This window comes from Crinia signifera, chromosome 1 (genome assembly GCF_055691185.1).
Source record: "Crinia signifera chromosome 1, ASM5569118v1, whole genome shotgun sequence".
In the NCBI taxonomy this organism is placed as follows: Eukaryota; Metazoa; Chordata; class Amphibia; order Anura; family Myobatrachidae; genus Crinia; species Crinia signifera.
In genome coordinates, this window is record NC_139217.1 from 189257396 (window position 1) to 189281137 (window position 23742).

At 48.7% G+C, this 23742-nt stretch overlaps 1 protein-coding gene across 2 annotated transcripts in view; it reads right to left on the reverse strand.

Annotated features, from left to right (window-relative positions):
• Positions 1–23742, reverse strand: part of RAP1GDS1 (Rap1 GTPase-GDP dissociation stimulator 1) — a 162721-nt gene that overhangs the window by 25292 nt on the left and 113687 nt on the right. For both annotated transcript variants that reach the window (XM_083179064.1, XM_083179065.1), the window contains 3 exons: positions 19397–19540; positions 8418–8549; positions 6989–7123 (listed from right to left, as the gene is read on the reverse strand). In XM_083179064.1, coding sequence (XP_083035190.1) covers positions 6989–7123; positions 8418–8549; positions 19397–19540 — 411 coding nt within the window. The remainder of the gene's footprint in view (positions 1–6988; positions 7124–8417; positions 8550–19396; positions 19541–23742) is intronic.

The window sequence follows — 23742 nt, forward strand, 5'->3', positions numbered from 1 at the left end:
CCCGTGTGTACGCTGTCGTCGTCCCAGTGCCCCACGTGTGTACGCTTTCCCCCCCCATTGCCTCCCGTGTGTACGCTGACCCCCCACCAGTGCCCCCGTGTGTACGCTTACCCCCCAGTGCCCCCCGTGTGTGCGCAGTGCCCCCCGTGTGTACGCAGTCCCCCCCGTGCCCCAAATGTGTACGCTGTCCCCCCCCAGTACCCTCCGTGTGTACGCTGCCCCCCCCAGTGCCCCCCGTGTGTACGCTGCCCCCTCCAGTGCCCCCCGTGTGTACGCTGTCCCCCCAGTGCCCCCCGTGTGTACGCTGTCCCCGTGTGTACGCTGTCCCCCCCAGTGCCCCCCCGTGTGTACGCTATGCACACCCGTGTGTACGCTGTCTCCCCCAGTGCCCCCCGTGTGTACGCTGTGCCCCCGTGTGTGTACGCTGTGCCCCCGTGTGTGTACGCTGTGCCCCCGTGTGTGTACGCTGTGCCTCCGTGTGTGTACGCTGTGCCACCCCGTGTGTACGCTGTCCCTTTATTGCCCCCGTGTGTACGCTGTCCCCCCCAGTGCCCCCCCCGTGTGTATGCTGTGCCCCCCCCCCGTGTGTATGCTGTGCCCCCCCCGTGTGTATGCTGTGCCCCCCCGTGTGTATGCTGTGCCCCCCCGTGTGTATGCTGTGCCCCCCCGTGTGTATGCTGTGCCCCCCGTGTGTATGCTGTGCCCCCCGTGTGTATGCTGTGCCCCCCCGTGTGTATGCTGTGCCCCCCGTGTGTATGCTGTGCCCCCCGTGTGTATGCTGTGCCCCCCCGTGTGTATGCTGTGCCCCCCCCGTGTGTATGCTGTGCCCCCCCCGTGTGTATGCTGTGCCCCCCCCGTGTGTATGCTGTGCCCCCCCCCGTGTGTATGCTGTGCCCCCCGTGTGTATGCTGTGCCCCCCGTGTGTATGCTGTGCCCCCCGTGTGTACGCTGTGCCCCCCGTGTGTACGCTGTACCCCCCCAGTGCCCCCCATGTGTATGCTGTCCCCCCAGTGCCCCCCGTGTGTATACTGCCCCCACCAGTGCCCCCATGTGTACGATGTGCCCCCCTCCGCGTGTACGCTGTGCCCCCCTCCGCCTGTACGCTGTGCCCACCCCCCATGTGTACCCCCATGTGTACGTCATGCCCCCCTCCGTGTGTACGCTGTGCCCTTTAATATTACTATTATTATATTTCCTGCCCAGACGCTGACCTCCCCATGGTACCGCCGGTTCTGAGGCACTTCCACAGCCTGCGGACCAGATTCAGGCGCTTCCTTGAGATGCCTCCGCCACCGGTAAGTCAGAAAGCAGCCACCCCGGTCATCAGAGGAGCAGCTGCACCCCACTGTTTCTGTGTGTACCCAGTGCCCCCATGTGTACGCTGTCCTCTTCCCAGTGCCCAGCGTGTGTACGCTGTCCCCCCACCAGTGCCCCCCGTGTGTGCTCTTTCCCCCACCAGTGCCCCGTGTGTAAGCTGTGCCCCCGATGTGTACGCTGCCCCCCCAGTGCCCCAAGTGTGTATGCTGCCCCCCCCAGTGCCCCCCGTGTGTATACGGCCCCCCCCAGTGGTCCCCATGTGTACGCTGTCCCCCCCAGTGCCCCCCATGTGTACGCTGACCCCCCCAGTGCCCCCCGTGTGTATGCTGTCCACCCCCAGTGCCCACCGTGTGTACGCTGTCCCCCCCAGTGCCCCCCGTGTGTACGCTATGCCCCCCGTGTGTACACTGTTGTCCCCCCAGTGCCTCCCGTGTGTACGCTGACCCCCCCCCAGTGCCCCCGTGTGTACGCTGTCCCCCCCAGTGCCCCCCCCCGTGTGTACGCTGTCCCCCCCAGTGCCCCAAATGTGTACTCTGTCCCCCCCCAGTACCCTCCGTGTGTACGCTGTTCCCCCCAGTGCCTCCCGTGTGTACGCTGTCCCCCCCCAGTGCCCCCCCGTGTGTACGCTGTCCCCCCAGTGCCCCCAGTGTGTACGCTGTCCCCCTAGTGCCCCCAGTGTGTACGCTGTCCCCCCAGTGCCCCCCGTGTGTACGCTGTCCCCCCAGTGCCCCCCGTGTGTACGCTGTCCCCCCCAGTGCCCCCCGTGTGTACGCTGTCCCCCCCAGTGCCCCCCGTGTGTACGCTGTCCCCCCCAGTGCCCCCCGTGTGTACGCTGTCCCCCCCAGTGCCCCCCGTGTGTACGCTGTCCCCCCCAGTGCCCCCCGTGTGTACGCTGTCCCCCCAGTGCCTCCCGTGTGTACGCTGTCACCCCGAGTGCCTCCCCTGTGTACGCTCTCCCCCCCAGTGCCTCCCCTGTGTACGCTGTCCCCCCCAGTGCCCCCCGTGTGTACGCTGTCCCCCCCAGTGCCCCCTGTGTGTACGCTGTCCCCCCCAGTGCCCCCCGTGTGTACGCTGCCCCCGCCCAGTGCCCCCGTGTGTACGCTGTCCCCCCCCCAGTGCCCCCGTGTGTACGCTGTCCCCCCCCCCAGTGCCCCCGTGTGTACGCTGTCCCCCCCCCCAGTGCCCCCGTGTGTACGTTGTCCCCCCTCAGTGCCCCTTGTGTGTACTCTGCCCCCCCCAGTGTACGCTGTGCCCCCGTGTGTACGCTGTGCCCCCGTGTGTACGCTGTGCCCCCGTGTGTACGCTGTTCCTCCGTGTGTGTACGCTGTTCCCCCGTGTGTGTACGCTGTTCCCCCGTGTGTGTACGCTGTGCCCCCGTGTGTGTACGCTGTGCCCCCGTGTGTGTACGCTGTGCCCCCGTGTGTGTACGCTGTGCCCCGTGTGTGTACGCTGTGCCCCCGTGTGTGTACGCTGTGCCCCCGTGTGTGTACGCTGTGCCCCCGTGTGTGTACGCTGTGCCTCCGTGTGTGTACGCTGTGCCACCCCGTGTGTACGCTGTCCCCTTAGTGCCCCCGTGTGTACGCTGTCCCCCCCAGTGCCCCCCGTGTGTACGCTCGTCCCCCCCAGTGCCCCCCCCCGTGTGTACGCTGTGCCCCCCCCCGTGTGTACGCTGTGCCCCCCCCCGTGTGTACGCTGTGCCCCCCCCCCGTGTGTACGCTGTGCCCCCCCCCGTGTGTACGCTGTGCCCCCCGTGTGTACGCTGTGCCCCCCCGTGTGTACGCTGTGCCCCCCCGTGTGTACGCTGTGCCCCCCCGTGTGTACGCTGTGCCCCCCCGTGTGTACGCTGTGCCCCCCCCGTGTGTACGCTGTGCCCCCCCGTGTGTACGCTGTGCCCCCCCGTGTGTACGCTGTGCCCCCCGTGTGTACGCTGTGCCCCCCCGTGTGTACGCTGTGCCCCCCGTGTGTACGCTGTGCCCCCCCCGTGTGTACGCTGTGCAACCCCGTGTGTACGCTGTGCAACCCCGTGTGTACGCTGTGCCACCCCGTGTGTACGCTGTGCCCCCCGTGTGTACGCTGTGCCCCCCGTGTGTACGCTGTGCCCCCCGTGTGTACGCTGTGCCCCCCCGTGTGTACGCTGTGCCCCCCCGTGTGTACGCTGTGCCCCCCCCCCCGTGTGTACGCTGTGCCCCCCCCCCCGTGTGTACGCTGTGCCCCCCCCCCGTGTGTAAGCTGTGCCCCCCCCCGTGTGTACGCTGTGCCCCCCCCCCGTGTGTACGCTGTGCCCCCCCCCGTGTGTACGCTGTGCCCCCCCCCCCGTGTGTACGCTGTGCCCCCCCGTGTGTACGCTGTGCCCCCCCCCGTGTGTACGCTGTGCCCCCCCGTGTGTACGCTGTGCCCCCCCGTGTGTACGCTGTGCCCCCCCGTGTGTACGCTGTGCCCCCCCGTGTGTACGCTGTGCCCCCCCGTGTGTACGCTGTGCCCCCCCCGTGTGTACGCTGTGCCCCCCGCCGTGTGTACGCTGTGCCCCCCCCGTGTGTACGCTGTGCCCCCCCCCGTGTGTACGCTGTGCCCCCCCCGTGTGTACGCTGTGCCCCCCCCGTGTGTACGCTGTGCCCCCCCCCGTGTGTACGCTGTGCCCCCCCCGTGTGTACGCTGTGCCCCCCCCCCGTGTGTACGCTGTGCCCCCCCCCGAGCCCCCCCGTGTGTATGCTCTGCCCCCCCGTGTGTACGCTGTGCCCCCCCCGTGTGTACGCTGTGCCCCCCGTGTGTACGCTGTGTCCCGCCCCCGTGTGTACGCTGTGCCCTTTAATATTATTATTATATTTCCTGCCCATACGCTGACCACCCCATGGTACCACCAGGACTGAGGCGCTTCCACAGCCTGCGGACCAGATTCAGGCGGTTCCTTGAGTTGCCTCCGCCACTGCGTAAAGGCATAAAGAAGCCAGCCACCCTGGTCATCAGAGGATCAGCTGCACCAAGGTAAATCCATCCTCCCACTGTCCCTGTGTGTACCCTGTCCCCCACCCCACTGTCCCTGTGTGTACCCAGTGCCCCCGTGTGTGCGCTGTCCCCCCCAGTGCCCCCGTGTGTGCGCTGCCCCCCCCCCCAGTGCCCCCGTGTGTGCGCTGTCCCCCCCCAGTGCCCCCGTGTGTGCGCTGTCCCCCCCCAGTGCCCCCGTGTGTGCGCTGTCCCCCCCCAGTGCCCCCGTGTGTGCGCTGTCCCCCCCCAGTGCCCCCGCGTGTGCGCTGTCCCCCCCCAGTGCCCCCGCGTGTGCGCTGCCCCCCCCAGTGCCCCCGTGTGTGCTCTGCCCCCCCCAGTGCCCCCGTGTGTGCTCTGCCCCCCCCAGTGCCCCCGTGTGTGCTCTGCCCCCCCCCAGTGCCCCCGTGTGTGCTCTGCCCCCCCCAGTGCCCCCGTGTGTGCTCTGCCCCCCCAGTGCCCCCGTGTGTGCTCTGCCCCCCCCAGTGCCCCCGTGTGTGCTCATTCACCCCCCAGTGCCCCCGTGTGTGCTCATTCACCCCCCAGTGCCCCCGTGTGTGCTCATTTACCCCCCAGTGCCCCGTGTGTGCTCTGTACTCCCCCCAGTGCCCCCGTGTGTGCTCTGTCCCACCCCCCAGTGCCCCCGTGTGTGCTCTGTCCCACCCCCCAGTGCCCCCGTGTGTGCTCTGTCCCACCCTCCAGTGCCCCCGTGTGTGCTCTGTCGCACCCCCCCAGTGCCCCCGTGTGTGCTCTGTCGCACCCCCCCAGTGCCCCCGTGTGTGCTCTGTCCCACCCCCCAGTGCCCCGTGTGTGCCCTGTCCCACCCCCTAGTGCCCCCGTGTGTGCTCTGTCCCACCCCCCAGTGCCCCCGTGTGTGCTCTGTCCCACCCCCCCGTGCCCCGTGTGTGCTCTGTCCCACCCCCCAGTGCCCCCGTGTGTGCTCTTGAAATAACAAAAAAAATAAATTAAAAAAAGCGATGAAATTCCATTGACAAAAAACCTCACGGTTTCACATGTCCCATTAAGGCTTCTTACACATGATCTGGCATTTCAGAAACCTGTTGTAACTCTTCCACTCAAACGCCAAAAAGCAATGAAATTACGATCATTAAGGCTGACGCCTTAATGGACGTGTTCCTTGCGCAATACAGATATGGTACGCCATCGCAGCCTGTGTGTAAGTGCAGATTCAGCACTCTCACAGAGTGAGATTGCTGTCACTCACACAATGGTGGAGCTGCTAATTCACAGATTTGTGTGCTCATTGGAATACACACATGCAGTCTATGCAACTGAAGGTCTGAGCAGTAAACAGAGCCGAGAGGATGGGGTAAAAGTGGTGTTGATTGGGTAGGAGGCAGTGTGGTGTGGATGGGGAGCAATACAAATGTGTAGATGGTAGGAAGGCTAAGCAGCACTGATGGGGGACTAACGAAGCAGATGGGTGGAAAACAGTGGCACAGATTGGGGAAGGTAAGACAGAGTGATGCGATTAGGTGGGAAACAGAGGAGCAGTTGGAGGAAAGACAGCACTGATGGGGGAGGGGGTTCGGAGCAAAGGGGATAAAGGTAAAACAGAGCAGTACAGATGGAGAGGGGAGACAGCAGTACAGATGGAAGGAAACTGTCATGGATGAGGCAGGCAGAGCAGCATGGATGGAGGGGGAGACAGAGTATCACTAATGGAGGGGAAGCCAGTGGCACAGATAGAAGGAAACAGTGGCATCTGTGTGGAAAGACAGAGCAGCACAGATGGGGAAAGACACATTGGTGCAGATGAGGGAATACACACAGCAGTAGGTATCAGGGAAGACAGAGCAGCATAAAGGCGTATAGGAGAAGAAAGTGTAGATGCATAGTAGTTGGGAGTATTATAGTTTTTGCAATTATGACAGATGTTTCTGGTAACTGTACGTGAATACTAAATGAAATGGATATAGGTAGTGAGTGTGAAAGATGTTGGACCCTCAGTGGGATAGTTCTAGTAATTTTGTTTATTCTAGCACCCGCTATCTTTGAAAACCCATGCAGTTCCTCTACCCTGTCTGGGGTGTTGCTGTCTGATGTAGTGTTTGTAGCACAGGTCTGGTTTGCAGTGCTGATATACAGATCACATATCACACTGTGCTAGAAGCACTACAGCAGACAGCTACACCCCAGGCAGGGAAGAGGAACTGCATGGGTTTTCAAAGATGGTGGGTGCTAGAATGAACACTATAGTAATTCAGTGGGCTAGACAGTTTTAGATGATTGCAGGTACTTATTAGGATGAGTGCGCCACATAACTGCTCAGACCTTCAGTTGCATAGACTGCATGTGTGTATTCCAATGAGCACACAAATCTGTGAATTAGCAGCTCCACCATTGTGTGAGTGACAGCAATCTCACTCTGTGAGAGTGCTGAATCTGCACTTACACACAGGCTGCGATGGCGTACCATATCTGTATTGCGCAAGGAACACGTCCATTAAGGCGTCAGCCTTAATGATCGTAATTTCATTGCTTTTTGGCGTTTGAGTGGAAGAGTTACAACAGGTTTCTGAAATGCCAGATCATGTGTAAGAAGCCTTAATGGGACATGTGAAACCGTGAGGTTTTTTGTCAATGGAATATATATATATATATATATATATATATATATATATATATATATATATATATATATATATATATATATATATACTCTACTTACCAGGGATTGCCAGGTTCCTCAGGGCACTGAGAGCTGCATGCTGTACAGTTACATTTCCATCTTCCACATGTCTGTCTAGAAGATCTATGAGCTTCTGAACAATCCCGTTGTCCACCATATGAATGCAGTTTCCATCTAAAATATACAGATGAAAACATTGCAAACATTGTAGTATTCAGTATTTTTCTATTCAAAAATGTTTTAATTTCTATTGCACTTTTTTTCAAGCCAGGTACAAGTGAACATACACTGAACACTGAATTTAAATAGTGTTCCCACATCACCATTCAGTTCCACCTCTGGCACTAATCAGCACCATCTATGGTGCTCATTAAATATTCACTGCACGATGCGGGTCCCACTCATTCCATATGCAGGGGGGCGGGGACCTGCTCATTAAATATTCACTGCACAAAGCGGGTCCTGCTCATTCCATACGCAGGGGGCGGGGACCCCGCTCATTAAATATTCACTGTGCTGGGTTCCGATTATATGCACAGAGTGGGGACCTCAGTGGCAGTGCTCAACATGCGACGTGAAAGGGGTTTGCTTTCACACAGCAAAACCTGCTTAGACCCGGTATAATACCGGGTAATATTTGCGTTCTGAAAGGGGCATTACCCGATTTGACCGGTTTTAAGAAATGCTTTAAATACCGGGTCTAAGCAGGTTTTGCAGTGTGAAAGCAGCATTATAGAGACGTGGAGTTCCTCGCTGGAAGAGGACGGACAGTAGCAGTGGCGGCTATGCAGTTACAGCAGAATCTACTTTCTATATTTATTCTTTCAGTACATTCAAAGAATAACATGGACTGGTATATAAACACGTGACTAAATAAAAGTGCTTCATATATTTTTCCTTAATGCCCTGTAAAATAAGGCATATCAAATGATATGAAATTGTTATGTTAAATACATATTAAGAAAAACATATGTACTTATATTGTTTTCCTGATAGGGTTTGGTTTTCCAGCACTGCTCCAGTTGTGCAACCCCCCCCCCCCCCCCACTAAAGACAGCACTGCTCCAGTTGTACACCTCCCCACAAAAGACAGTTTTTTAGTGTAGCATCTGATCTAGTTTGAGGCCAAACACTTGATTCAAAATGTGAGAAAGATGAAATCATACAAAGAGGAGACTGGCAATGTATGGAACCAGGAATCCACACAATGCATGTCTGAAAAGCACATCTGCAATCCTGCCTCAGTCTCAGTGAGACGGACACCTCCTAACATGCAACCTTTTGCATAGAAGGGATAACGAGCATGGTGAACACATTTAGAGTAACATTCGATTTCTGTCATATATATTATTCAGCTCAGTAATACACACCAGTATAAAAAAAGTAAAATATTGGCTTTACTTGCTCTTTAAAATATTTCAAGTTAAGTCAAAAGAATATAAACAGCAGCAATTCAAAGACTATTTACCATTTCTAGCAAAGTTGGCAATTGCCAGGGCACCCGCAAGTTGCAGCTGGTGGTTGTTGGAAGGAAGCCATGACAGAACCCTCTGAAAGACACTGCCTTTTCCACCCTCAAACAGCTTCTGCATGGACTCATCTGATTGAAGAAAAAATCATTCATTCAAATAAAATCTATATTAAAGTTTTTTTTTTTTAAACTTAAATGTTCAAATTAACAAATACAAAAACATGTTATGAAAAAATATAATAATAATAATAATAATAATAATACACAGTAGATTTATGAAAGGTTTGATTTCTAGACCTCTACTTCTTGCCAAAACAATTATTATTCAAATTACTGTTTCCTGTGAACAATTCTCCAGACATTCTGCTTGTTAATGAATATTTAAAACAATTAAAGGAAAGAATGGGCACTGAGTAACAATACATTTTCTTATCCCTGAGCTGCTCCTCTCAAAAGAAAACTAGTCAAAAATTTAGGACTCAGCATTAGCATAAGCAAAACATCAACTCTGGTCTGGCTTGATAGAATAAATTTTATTAAAACTTTTTTTTTTAAATTTAGAAAGACAATGGAATAATGATGAAACAACAACAAAAAAAAATGCATATACAATTAGCAGATTACAGTAAAATCAATAAAGACCACAAGCTAATCACCAGGACTCTATACCAGTTTTTCCTATGGTGATTCCTATGTGCCCATTTGAGGATTTGCTGTGGATTAAAAATATATATATCTTTATAGGAACATAGGGATCATTCCCTAGGTGAGTGTTGTTCCTATGTCTGTTTGGGGATAAGATAAATTCCACCACCTATTTATACCATGGTGCCACCTACAAAGAAACCTTTATAGGAACGTCACCCACATATGTGAGGTGAGTGTCTATGGGTATATACCACCAGAACATCAAATGAGTGCCATCTATTAATTCCATTTTTTCTCTTTCTGGGAGCACCTTGGCTGGAAAGGAGAGGATTGTTCAAGACCGTTCTGAGAGGATATAAATGTGACAGCGCCATAATGGGAACATTTATTTCTAGTCTTGTTCTATCTTTAGGGTTGGTGTAGGAGGTTTTTGTGATTTTTTTGTAAGATGGCGGCTATTCCTTCTATGCGAGGACTGCAAATGAACATATTGGTAAGGGGGGGGGGGGGGGGAGTGGGGTTGGGGTTTTTAACTTTTTGGGTAGGGATTGGTTAAATCGACAGGTTATGGTGTAGGTCGACATGGTGCTTTTACCCGAATGTCGTCATGGACACAGGATTAAGTGCACCGCATCCCCTCACATGGCTTGCTGCTCGCCATGCTTCGGGCACACCATTTTATTCTCCCACCATGCCCTAGTGAATGGTAGGGCATAAAATACCGCCTGACTGCGAATATGGGCTCAAAAATCAAGTATTTTCTATTTACCGTAAATCCTTTTCTCTGAGTCCACAGGTGTCACTAAAGCTTAACAGTGGGGAATAGAATGGCGACTACAGGGAGCTTGGGCACTTTAAATGTAAATCAGTGTGGCCAACTCCTCCCCCCCCCCCCCGGCAGTCATAACGATAGTGCCTGGAGGGAGCTGGAAGAGAAACACACACTTACGAAGAGGAGGTAAACATAAAATCATAGAACAACATTCTGCAGAATGATATAATGAAGTAATTGTATGAAAAAACAAGATTGAAGAAATCACAACCACACGAGATCTGAATAAGGTTCCAACACACATTCGGAACACAACCTGGCAGAGAGGAAACCCCACCAAAAAAGAGGTTCCAAAAATTATCCTAACCACAACTGGCAACAGTTGCGAGGTGGGCGTCCAGTGATACCGGTGGACTCAGAGAAAAGGATTTACGGTAAGTACAAAATCCTCATTTTCTCTTTCACCCACTAGCTGTCACTGGATCTTAACAGTGGGGACATCCCAGAGCCCCCAACATGGGCGGGAAGGCTGAGGACCCCTAAGAACTGAACAACCAAACTGAGTAGCAAAGGTAGCAAAGTGTAGAATCTGACAAAACTCTGGCGCCACGATCAAGTAGCAGACCTACAGAATTGTTGAATCGAGACCCCTCGGGCAGCCGCCCAAGAAGGTCCGACTGAACACGTGGAGTGAGCCAAAATAGAGGAAGGCGGAGGTTGAGCCGATGTCACATGCCTGTCAAATAGTAATCCTAATCCACCTGGCCAATGTTTGTTTTGAAGCTGGCCAACCATGTTTTACTGGATCATAAGCAACAAAAAGACAATCCGACTTTTCTGATCGAGGCCGTCCTATCCACATAAATCCTCAGAGCTCTGACCACATCCAAGGAAGCATTGTCAGACTCTACCGAAAACGCCGGTATCACAAATCGGCTGATTAAGATGAAAAGTGGAAGGAAGGCGAGGCTGGTACGAAGTTGAGCCCTGTCTGAAAGATTAAGAATGGAGAAGGACAAGAAAATGCTCCCAGTTCCGACACTGTCTTGCTGAAGGCAAGGCTAACAGTAGAACCACCTTCCCAGAGAGATATTTCAAATCCACCCTCTCCAAGGTTTCGAATACAGCAGACTTTAGGAAAAAGAGGACCAGATCCACATCCCAAGGCGCCGCGCCGTCGCAGCCGTAGAACCCCCTGAAAAAAAAAAGTCTGAACTTCTGGCAACAAGGCTAACTTATTTTGAAAAAAGATAGAGCGAGCTGATACCTGCACCTTAAGGGATCCCAACCTTAATCCTGAGGACAGCCCAGCTTGAAGAAATAAGAGAAGTCTGGCTTTCTTAAATGAGGAAGTAGAGACATAGGTGCCGATTTATGTTTTTGCTGGTGGGTGCTCAAGCCAAATATATAGGGGAGTGGCTTCATGGGGAATGGGCATGGCCCCCCCAAAATACCAATTTATATTACGCAGCACAGTTGTCTCCAATATTCAAATTACGGCAGCAGAGTTCCCCTTTTTACACATTACAGCAACAGAGTTCCCCTTTTTACACATTATAAATTAATAAGTGCATGAATTAATAGCGCATTTGGACAGGACTAATAAAGCCAGATTCCATAGAACAAACATATCTTTAGCAACAATTATCTGTGCATCATTTCTCATCTTGAGGCTCAGGATGAGAAATGATGCATAGATAACTGTCGCTAAAGATATTTTTGGACCGAACTGAGCAAATATTAAAAGCTGACAAGCCTGACAGGACTCACTAGAGTCAGATCATATGCCGCAGCCAGGCATCAGACGGTCCCGCTCCTGCCAGCCTACTCCGCTTGTTGGTGACGGGGTAAGCTGCCTCCTCAATCGCTCTGCTTCAGCAGCTGCCTTGATCACACGGTTTGATTGCGTGGTGGACGGAGAGGGAGCTTGGCGCTGGTGCACGGCGGATGACCGTGAGGACACCTAAGAGTGTGCGGGGCGTGGTGGGATGGGGGCGTGCACTGCAGGGCGGAAGTGTCCTTACTGTATATGTGATTCCTGTATATGTGATTGATCAGCAGTACGGTGGCCCAGCATCGGCCAGCATGACTCGGGCGGCCAGTGGGTGCTCATGAATTTCAGTGGGTGCTCAAGCCCTTGAGCACCCACAGAATCGGCACTTTTGAGTAGAGACTCCACGCCCCTCACACCAGGATATGTATGACCTCCAAATACGGTGGTAATGTTTTGAGGTCACCTCCTTCCTAGCACTCATCATGGTAGGAATCACTGCACCTGGAATCCCTGCTCATCGCCAGATGGACTTCTCAGCAGCCACGCCGTCAAATGAAGCCATCCTAAATCTGGGAAGACAAAGGGACCGTGGATCAGGAGGTCGTCTTGCAGTGGTAGGGGCCATGGCTCGTCCACTAACAGAGATGTCAGGCTGGTGTACCAGGACCTATGAGGCCAATCCATAGCGATGAGGAGAACTGTTACCTTCTCCCTCCGTATTCTTTGCAGTACTCAAGGTAGCAGTGGGAATGGAGGAAAGAGATAAACAAACTGGAATGGCCAAGGTGCCAGCAGGGCAACCACCCCCACCATTCCCGGATCCTTTGCGAGGACCTGGATCCCAGGTCCTCGCAAGCTAAAGCAGAAGCTGGTGATTGAGGATGACCCCAGCGACGTATCAATTGCTGGAAGACCTGGTGGTGGAGACATTTCCCCTGATGTACATCCTGCCGACAGATAGTCGGCCTTCCAATTCTTCACTACTGGAATGAAGATTGCGGAAATGGCCACCACGTAAGACTGAGCCCAGAGTAGAATCTGTGTTACCTCTCTCATGGCTGCACAACTTCTTGTGCCTCCCTGTTTGTTTATATAAGCTACCACTGTGGAGTTGTCGGACTGAACCCTGATCGGGTGACCCTGTAACAGATGATAGGCCTGGCGTAGTGCATAATAAACAGCTTTGAGTTCCAGCACGTTTATGGATAGGAGAGCTTCTTGCTTGGTCTAAAGGCCTTGAAACTGATGATCTTGGGTGACCGCACCCATCCATGATGAGGAGAGTCCAGTACCATATGGCAAATCTCTTTCCCTCCCTAAGGTTTGTGGAATTGAGCCAGACGTGCTTGAGCAGAGAGAGTCACCTTCTGATGTATGTGGAGGTGAGACCCTGACCACTGCCTGAGAAGGCCGAGTTGAAACATACGTGATCAAAAGCGTCCGTATTGGACGGCTTCAAACGAAGCTACCATCTTCCTTAATAGTCTGGTGCAGAGATGCACCGATACTTTTCTGTGACTGAGAACCAGCCGATCTGCAGAGTGGCAATCATCTCCTCTGAAAGGAACACCTATAACTGTAATGTGTCTAGAATCACTCCCAAAAATTGAAGTCTGAGACTGTTGTAGTTGGGAAGTTTATGATCCAGTTGTGATCCATGATAATTTTCTGAGTCTATGAGCGACTCCCGTGAAGAGCCCTTCAACAGGAGGTCGTCTAGGTAAGGTATTACCGTTATGCCTTTTGACTGGAGAATCACCATCATCACTTTGGTGAAAACGCGGGGGGCTGATGAGAGGCCGAACGGTAAGGCCTGAAACTGCCAATGTTGGTCTAGGATTGCAAACCATAGGTATGCCTGATGGGGAACCCATATGGGGGTGTGTAAATAGGCATCCCTGATAGCCAGAGAAGCCATGAACTTTCCCTGTTCCAATCCTGCTATAACAGACTGAAGCGATTCCATTTTGAATTTTGCTGGTCTGAGATATGGGTTTAGAGGTTTTAAATTGAGAATAGGATGAGCGGAGCCGTCCGGCTTCGGAACCAGAAAGAAACTGCAGTAAACCCCTTGGGTTTTCTCGTCCTCTCGAACTAGGATCACTACTCCTAATGCTTGCAATCTGGTAATGGCTGCCTTTAGGAGACAACCTTTTTTTGGGCAAAACTGGGAAACCTGTTTTTAAAAACCTGTGTGGAGGTGTGTGTTGAAAAATCATCCTGTAACCTGAAGTTATCAGGTCCAGGACCCAAGCATCCTGACAGGATTGCATCCACACAGCACTGTAATGTTGTAAACGCGCCCCCACCCTGGGATCCCCCACTTGCAAAAGGAGATTGTCATGCCGAGGGCTTGGAGGCGGATTTGGTATGATGTTGGGTAGAGAGAGTGCCTCTGCCTCTACCACAGCCTTCTCTTTGTGAAGAGAAACCTCCCCTGGAATGGCCACGAAATCTATTTTGTGGACAAAAGGACCAAAACGAAGATCCTTGTACTGTCCTTCTTTGGACTGGAGGGGTTGCTGTGGGTAGGAAAGGAGACTTACCTCCCGTGGCCTGGGAGATCCACTTACCCAGCTCTGCCCCAAATAAAAATTCTCACAAGATAGGTAGAGCTTCCACTGCACATTTGGATTCTAGGCCTGCCATTGACGAAGCCACAATGCTCTGCATGCTGAAATAGAAATAGCCGAGATACAGCTGCCACCGTACAGATATCAGCAGATGCCTCAATTAAATATGCAGAAGCTTCACTTATGTGTTCAGCCCACTATATCAAGCTGTCAGTGTCTGGATTATTTTTAAGGTTTTCTACCATCTGGGAAGCCCAGATGGACATGACTTTATTTACCCATCAACCGACCTGAGCCGGGCGCTGGATTACTCCAGCCGCAGTAAAAATGGACTTTAAAGTAAGCTCTATCTTATGGTCAGAGGCATTCTTAAGAGAAGTTTTCCCCAGGATAGGCAACACTGTCTTCTTTGACAGGCGAGTGACCGAAGGGTCCAATATAGGTGGAGTCTCCACCCTCTTTCTGCCCTCAGCAGGTAGCGGGTAGGTATTGAAGAATTTATTTTGTGTTTGAAATTTTTTTATCAGGACGGCTCAAAGCTGTAAAACATGGTTGTCCTATTCCTCTAGGGGGGTATGGCATGTCCGAACTACGGCCCTCTAGCTGTTGTGAAACTACAAGTCCCATCATGCCTTGCGACAGTTTTGCTATTAGAGAATGCTAAAACTATGGCAAGGCATGCTGGGATTAGTAGTTTCACAACAGCTGGAGGGCAACAGTTTGGACATGTCGACCTAATGCTTGTGTCGACATAATGACCTGTCAACCTTGTCCCATGTCGACCCAGACCCATGTCAACCTTGCAGTATGTCGACCTAGTTGTGACCATCTTTAGGTCGACCAACCGACTGTTTCCCCCATTTAATGTTATTTAATATCCATTCCCAGAATTGTGGCTTAATTAGCCACGGGTTTTGATATTTCCAAGTGCTCTAGATCCACAGTATCCTTAATTTCTTAAATCAATTGTCAACACACTGTATCCTACATAAAACATAAATGAAAATGTACCAAAATACCAAAGTAAGTCAAATCACCTTTCAGCTTTGAGGAAGCAATTATGAAGTACACTATATAACATGATAGGTAGAGGTCAATTAGTTGCTATAGGCACAGCTACTCCAGTGATCCTCTTATTCTAGAGGAAGAGTTCCATGTGCAGACTCCATTTGGGCCCACTCCTCTCTAGCCAGCATGGCTGTAGACTCTGGGCACTAGGGTAGCCTAGGGCTGCCCCAGAGTCTACTGGGCATGTCTCCTGTAAAATGGTGTGGAGGCCATTTTCCTAGTGATTTTCTTATACAGCATGCATGAAACTGCACTATTTTAGTGCCAAAGTGGGACTCCAGAGGGTAAGCATCGAAAAACCTGAGTGCAGGGAGCTTAGTGTGGGCCCCATGGACCCCAGTGTCTACTAACAACACACTGACCCATTATAAATATAGAAACTAAAAAAACTTATACCACCGGTATATCGGGCACAATCAATTAAAACTGATAAATGAGTTAGTATATATTAATCTACTGCATAAAAATGCTAGTGTGCTGCTCCCATAAAAACAAAGCAAGCTGAAAAATACACAATATAACTGAGAGCGCACTGTGAATGTCTATAACAATTTATTAAAAATAAAAGCACAATTAAAAATTGAACAATAAAAAATATATTATAATAATATTACAATACAATACTAATATTGCCAAATATCATACCTGTCACGATAGATCACATAAGCATTAAGTGTATACCCCAATGTTCTTACCCACTTGAGTTGTGTGTAATTTGGTTACAACGTGGGGACTCTCGGCAGGTAACAATTTTGTATCCAGAGATCAAGTTGGCCAACTGACTTGTATTTGTTTCAAAATATTATAATTGGATTGTGGCAGCAGTTGTAATATGTGCAAATGTCCCAGTTAGGCACCCAGTTGAGCCACAGGATGGAGATCGATGGTATGGGCAGGTGGGGAAAACTGTCACTTGGTCAGGCAGGAGGAAGGTTGAGAAGGATTGGAAGCAGGCACAGCGTCTTGGTTGCTACCACCGGCGTAGCTCTGTTGGAATGAGAGACGGCGCCGGGAGCAATCTCCGTCGCGTGTATGTAGGTGGTCAGTCGCTACTACCAGCGTGACTCTGTTGCTCTGTTGTTGTGAGAGTCAAGAGCAACCTCCGCAAGATGTGAGTACCTCTCGACCTCTGACTGCGTTGACAGGTGACGTAGTCCGGTTCTCTGTAAGTGAACAAGCGCTTACAGGCTTCCTCAGAAGGAAACAGTCACTATACCTGTACAGAGAAACGCGTCAAGAGGGGTTCCACAAATACCCAAATATCTGCCTGTCCATTTGTCTGCTGACCGATTCATCATCCTACTAGCCTGGAGACATTGGGACGTTTGAGTGAACTGGGTGTCCGGCGGGAACCATCTCCCTCACACCGAAGCGCGGATTATAACATCTCACAGCGAGACCAGTGTGAAGCCTGTAAGCGCTTGTTCACTTACAGAGAACCGGACTACGTTACCTGTCAACGCAGTCAGAGGTCGAGAGGTACTCACATCTTGCGGAGGTTGCTCCCGGCGTTGACTCTCACAACAACGGAGTCACGCCGGTAGTAGCGACTGACCACCTACATACACGCGACGGAGATTGCTCCTGACGCCGGCTCTCATTCCAACAGAGCTACGCCGGTGGTAGCAACCAAGACGCTGTGCCTGCTTCCAATCTCTCTCAACCTTCCTCCTGCCTGACCAAGTGACCAATTTCCCCACCTGCCCATACCATCGATCTCCATCCTGTGGCTCAACTGGGTGCCTAACTGGGATATTTGCACATATTACAACTGCTGCCACAATCCAATTATAATATTTGGAGACAAATACAAGTCAGTTGGCCAACTTGATCTCTGGATACAAAATTGTTAACTGCCGAGAGTCCCCACGTTGTAACCAAATTACACACAACTCAAGTGGGTAAGAACATTGGGGGTATACACTTAATGCTTATGTGATATATCGTGACAGGTATGATATTTGGCAATATTAGTATTGTATTATTATTATATATTTTTTATTGTTCAATTTTTAATTGTGCTTTTATTTTTAATAAATTGTTGTAGACATTCACAGTGCGCTCTCAGTTATATTGACCATTATAAATATGCCAGTGCCCCTACTCTTCACTGCTTGATACTTTGGCCCTTGTGAACAAATGTCACTTGTTGAGCTGACTGGTTTATATGCTTTACCTCTCTTAACTTATTGTAACCCAATGCTTTCATAAATACATCCCAAAGAGTATTCATCACACATTAAAAAATAAAAGTGTATGCTTATTTGCATCAGTCACAGCAACAAAGTATTTTAGCAGCATGACATTTTTTTTTTAAATCAATAGATGAACAGAAGAGAAAGGATTTAAGAACAATTCCATCAAAGTATGACATCCATTTAAATATTTTGGGCTTCATTAGGGGGATTGCAACATATTTAGAGATATTGATACCAACTAACTTCTTATTGCTTCTGTGCATCCCTTTACTAGAATCCCACTTCAGTAGAATTAAACCCCTTATATTTGTGCAGAGACCCTCAATAAACCTGCTTGGGAGGGTTAGGCCTACTTTTGAGGGTAACCGTGGCTTCAGTGCATTATTAAAATGTGATTATCTATATAAACCACACTTTCTTAATTTCCTGTTAAAAAGTCTATTTATTCTTTTTACAGAGATAAATACAGCACAATCCAATTGTAACAATTAATGCATTGTTATTTTCATTATTAAATGAACTTTAATTACAATTTCAACTTATCACACTCCAATTGTGCTACAACAAATGCAGAGGATTTCAGCTACAAATTAATGAATGGGCTGATGTAATGAACAAATGAGTTTTAGGACAATATTAAAAATCTAATGGGGCCTCCACACGGGGCAATTTCAGTTTTTTTTTTTAAGCGATCTGACTAGATTACTTAGAAGATGCCCCTACAATCGCTCTGAAGAGATAGCGATGCGCATCCCTGTGCTTCACTATCACCAGGCGATTTATATCCAGCATGCTTTACAAATCTAATCAATTACTGGGCAGGATCAGTGTTCTCATCGGAGAACACTGGCCCTGACAGATCGCTCAGAAAACAGCGATGATCCACCGGTGTGTGCTGAGCATTCTCAGCGATCTAGCATCGCTGAGAATGCTCAGCACATCTCCCCATGTGTAGGCCCTTTTACTCCCAGACAAAAAGATCAACTTTGAGATGATACTGTATGTGTCAGGGGTTTAGGGAGAAGAGGAATAGTGCTGTTTTGATCCGAGAATGGGTCCTAGACACCCTACCACAATTTTAGTCATGGCACGGTGTATATCAGAACTACTAGACTAAAAAATTCTTGGCCCCCAAAGGCTATATATGTATCACCAATTCATATGATCTATTACTTTATGTGCACATGTATGGAATAATGGCTGTCTGAATTCACCAAGGGGAAGTATTCACTGGAACTGGTTCAACTCAGATATGTGTACTCCTTAAAATATTTTTACAGTAACATATACAAATTTTCATGATCGATTACTGCATATTGTTAATTAACTGAGGAGCAACAAATGGAACAGGTGTCAGTTCTTCATAGATCCTCTGAACTTTATTGGTTGTTTGGACTTGGAACATCTGAACAGTGAAAAAAAAGGGACCGTGTCCTAATACATGGGTCCTGCTAATTAGCCTTGTGGTCTTCTCTGTCAAATAATCTGTTGCTTGTCTATTTTTTATTTCATTTTGAGGTTCGTAGGTTTTTTTTTATTTTTTATATAGATTCCATAAACCAGTCCTGAATTTTTTGAATATTTTCTGTACAATGTGGTCCTCATTCTTTTGTTTGTTACTAATAAATGTTAAGATTAAGAAGTACCTCAATTAAATAGGAGTTGCAATTAGATTTGGTAAATGTTACTCTGCACTAATAATTATTTTTTCTTCATATAAACACTTCCCAGTGATAAGTTTAGCACAGAATCCTACTTAAACCTGCCCATCACTGAAGCTGGCCCAAGATGGCCAAAACAGGTCTGAGTGAGTAATCATGCCGAAAATGCAGTATATGGTGCCATGTTTAAGAGGCCTGTCATGGAAAAGAACTAAAAACACAACCCCCATAAAAGCCTACATTACTGTGTCCCATAAAAAATAAAGACTTTATAGTACTTACCTCCTAAAAGTAGAAGCACCATAAGATCAGATGCCGTTTTCAGCTCTGCAATATCATCATCCTTTTCGCTATTCACCGTCAAATGGACAATATCGAGTAAGCATTCCACCAAACCAGCCTCCACTAGCTGAAGTTTAATAGCATCTAAAAATACACAAAGGTCAGCACATACCATTACTATACACGTTGCAAACATCACAAGATATTTAGGTTGATAATGGTATTCCATCCCATAGTATAAATCCAAACAATGATTATTGGCAATAGAATATTGGAGTGGCTTTCCAACTCACTTCTCAAGACCCCAAAATGCTTATGTTTTCCACATCACGTGTAGCTCTTTACGGTGTAACAATAGGTCATGCACCTGTGCACTTGCTAGATAGTCTGGACAAGTTGTACTGTTAGGGGTCCTAACAACAGAGTTTAAGCACAACTGGAATATTCAGTTCAATAAAAAGAACTACTGGACTTTTCAGTAACATTGCATTTTGCAATACTAAAATTACATGTTTCAAGTGTATTCCATGATTATGTACAAACCGTTTATGAGAGAGGTTTCTAATATTTGCAAATAAATGCCAGCTTCGCTCACATTATATAAATCCAAATAAAAAAAAATGTGTAAAAAATATATTTACTATAGAAAATGGTACACTACAGGTCATTATGATGAATAAAAACGTTTGATTGGCAATTTTCTCATCTATTTTAACAAATTCACCCAAAAGCAATTAAGCCTCGAATGCTGCCGATACACTTATGCGATATCGAAGTGTCCATCGAATCCGATCGCATCTTGTGGTGCAAAGAGTGCCCCCTTACACCCGATGTCGCATGCCATCTTGAGATGGCACATCAGGTGCTGGAAGAGGGTGGCATTATACTGTTACCTACCTGGCTGCTGCAATGACCAGTGGTGCCGCAGATGGCTGCCTAGGCGCTGTGCAGCTTGGTGGGTATGTGTTCCCTGTGTGAGAAGTGTACTGTCTCTGCTTGTATTATTACCTACCTGGCTACTGCAACGATCAGTGTCGCCGCTGATAGCTGCCTAGGTGCTGTGCAGCTCGGCAGGTATGTGTTCTCGGTGTGATAACTGTACTGTCCCTGCTTATATTGCTACCTACCAGGCTGCTGCAATGACCAGTGGTGCCGCTGATGGCTGCCTAGGCGTGTCCCCCCCCATTTCATCCCTGTTTGATGCTGCACTGTCATCCACAAAAAATTCCTAGTGTGCGCAAGTATACATGGGCAATAAAAGTTGATTCTATTCTAGCGCTAGAAGTAGCTCTAGCGGGCGGCGGGGGTCAGTGGTGGCGGCAGAAGTGTTTAAAACACTGGGCAGCCCTCTGATTGGTTGACATAGTTCAGCCAATCAGAGGGTTGCTCAGTGTTTGAACAATTCTGCCGCCACAGTAGTGGGCGTCAGTCAATGATGGCGGCGGCAGAATTGTTCAAACACTGGGCATCCCTCTGATTGGCTGAGCTATCTAAGCGAATCAGAGGGCTGCCCAGTGTTTTAAACACTTCTCCCGCCACCATTGACTGACCCCCACTAGTGCTACTTCTAGCACTAGGCTACAATGCCACCCTATGCCCGCCCTCTCCCACACCACCAGCCGCCACTCCGGCCCCCTTTCCCCAAACCCCACGCAGCTGAAAGTGTTCCCTCCGCCCCCACCTGCGGATTGCATTTGAGCATCGCATGTGGTTAAAAACCACATGCGATTGTCCTGCAATTTGAGAAACATTATATGCAGCACATAAGACCATGCGACAAGACATTTGACCGGCATGCCTGCCCATCGAGTAGAATGGTACACATTTTGTGCATACAATCATTTGATTTATCGGCCAGATGTGGTCGAAATCGAATGATTGCACGAATATCTCACAAGTGTATGGGCAACATTAGATGTTCCCATTTACAATTCCATATACAGTATATTAAGCATTATGTCTGAACGTCTAATAAAACTTTATAGTCACCGGCTGCTGTACAGCTCAAAGCATGAAGAATAATGAAAAAGTGGTAAACAAATATGTATGCAAATATTCATAAACACATCTTGCTTCAACGCAAAGAAAAATTGAAAAAGCTTAGATATGATTATGTAGCCTTTAGAATCTGTAAACAAAAATCTATGAAATACTGTATGTATCTCACAGATAAGCTTCAAGACTTCTAATTAAAACTCAATTTCAGAATAGTCCTTTGTTGCTACTGTTCCGTTTGTATTTCAATGCGCAGTCTACTGCCAACCATTTAAACTATGCAAGCCAAAACATTAAGAATGCACCCAGATGAAACAAATGACGTCCGCTATCTCATAACAATGGCGCATGTCAAGGTCAGGATTGTATTAGATGGCCAACATAACACTGGATACTCAGACAATAAGCTAAACACATAAAATATGAGATGGTTTGTATAAAGACCAGAGTTATTTTAATAAGGGTCAAATCGTTAGGCCACATGACTGGCTAGGATTGTACTATGATCAAGGTCAGCATAGGGAGTAAACTTTGGTCTGAATAGGGATAGAACAACAAACTGTCCACATTGTATTGGGCAGCCAAGGCCCAACCATACAAGAGGTTAGTGAAGGTAAACTCATCTAGTACAAACCAACAGAAGGGCTACTTTGGAATAAATTGGCTGTGTACATTGCTGCAGACAAACACTGCCAATTGCCCACACAAACCCATTGTCCACCATCAAATGTGCTTAAAATGAAAGCACAAATGTTGGACTGGACCTTTGGATCAATGGAAGGTTGTCTGATCCAATGGAAACTTTATTCTGTTGTATCATGTGGATCATCAGGTTCGGTATGCAAGTTAGCATGTCGACTACCACTAGTTAAATATTCATTAGATCAACATTTACAATGCTGCCATAATAAAAATGCTTCAATTACCATTAGGGTTAGTTAGCTTAGATGTAACCCCAATATTATTGCCAGGTCGACATTTCATTGGGGACGACCTTTGGGTAGAGATGGCACCAGGATACACTGTGAGAAGACGACAAGCCGATGGTGGGAGTGTTTAACTTTCTGATCATGTTCGGTCGCGAAAACCTGGGTCCTATCGCTCATGCTGACATTTTGTTTGCGGCTAATTTAGAAATGGTGTAATTTGCACAAAAACAGATGACATTGTGGTGTAGATGTGATTTTTGCCCTTGATTTATGCTCATTGGAAACATATACGTAAGCCTTCATTATCCTTTACTCCAATAAATGTCCAGTTTAACATTGGTAAAGGATCAATGGGATTAATTCCATGTCTGACCAGGTAAATAAGAATTATATATAAGCTGCAGTAAAGTATTAATGAAATAAAGGGACAAGTCCTTATTTATTTACAGTTTGTTATATAGCACAGCATATTCCGTTGCGCTTTACAATTGGAAACAACAGTGATTAAACCAACTGGGTAGATACAAACCGACATGGAGGTAGGAGGGTCCTGCTCGCAAGCTTACAATCTATTTCTTTACATATAACTATTCAATATCATTCACTACTGGAGGGTGACTCCCAGTCCGCAATCTAACAGTAATCTAAGTGTTGCAAGGAGTATAATATTTGGCAAACTTATCATTCCCTTCTGTATGTTAGTCTCAAAGCCGTTGCATGTAATCTATTTGTTTTTTTCCCCAGACATCCGTGATCCATGCAAGATTGGCTTCTGCTATTTTCCGATGTGGTGGGTATTTGTGAGCAATTGAAGGACTGCCTTTTCTGTGAATCTATCAGGTGGCGTATTACACCACCGACCTTGAATGTCTTCAGCCACTCTAATCAGGCAGCTCTGGCTGTTCTGAATTCCTATCTGGAAAGCAGGCTTTAGTATGCGGCCACTGCTGACGTGAACTGGCAGTGGGGCAAATCAACCATAGCTTGCTTGCTGTACTCAAAGCTGTCAAGATTAACGTCTGTTAGAGAAGGCTGGTGTGATCAATGTGTTTCGTTAAACTACGCAGGTCAGACTTAGGGACACTGATGTATAAGCATGGTTTGAATAATAAAATTAAAATCAAAGCCCGTCTTAAGCCCACCATTCACTACACAGACATATCTGAAGCTGTAAATCTCTTCAGATTTCCCTTGAAGAGTTCCTCAGGATTTCCTCTGGAGGCATTGAACTTTTTTGGACTTACCGTGTAACACCTAGAAGGAGCAGTGTCTGTTGTCCCGGGTATCAGCCCTGCTCACCTATGCTTGTTTGAGAACTTAGATTTCTGTCTGGTTCTCCACCATCCACGGTAACGTCTTGTGATCACGTACTCTATGAGGAAGATTTGGAGATCTATCCAGACCAGCCTGATAGCCCCTACT